Source organism: Antrostomus carolinensis, unplaced genomic scaffold (assembly GCF_000700745.2).
Source record: "Antrostomus carolinensis isolate BGI_N321 unplaced genomic scaffold, ASM70074v2 scaffold5278, whole genome shotgun sequence".
NCBI classification, from domain to species: Eukaryota; Metazoa; Chordata; class Aves; order Caprimulgiformes; family Caprimulgidae; genus Antrostomus; species Antrostomus carolinensis.
Window position 1 is genome coordinate 66,605 of NW_010332146.1, and position 258 is coordinate 66,862.

General features: G+C 63.2%; 1 protein-coding gene across 1 annotated transcript in view; it reads right to left on the bottom strand.

Annotated features, from left to right (window-relative positions):
- Nucleotides 1-146, bottom strand: part of NOB1 (NIN1 (RPN12) binding protein 1 homolog) — a gene marked incomplete at its 5' end in the record, with an annotated part of 977 nt that extends 831 nt beyond the window's left edge. The window contains one exon of the mRNA XM_010173378.1: nucleotides 6-146. Coding sequence (XP_010171680.1) covers nucleotides 6-146 — 141 coding nt within the window. The remainder of the gene's footprint in view (nucleotides 1-5) is intronic.
- Nucleotides 147-258: the final 112 nt, after the last annotated feature.

Sequence of the window (258 nt, forward strand, 5' to 3'; positions counted from 1 at the left end):
CTCACTTGAAGCAGCCGTGGCAGCGGAGGATGTAGCTCCTGGCCTGGCGGATCAGCATGCCGTTCACCGACAGCACGTGGAGGCCCATCTGCAGCAGCACGTTCTGCAACGAGGAGAGAGAGAAACCAGGATACGGTGAGCTGGGACTGCCAGGAGCTTCAACCAGGCTCTGCCAGGAGCTTGAACCGGGCTCTGCCAGGCCCGGCAGCGAGAGGCCGACGGAAGCGATGCCAACGGGCTCTGCAGAGGACTCTGCTA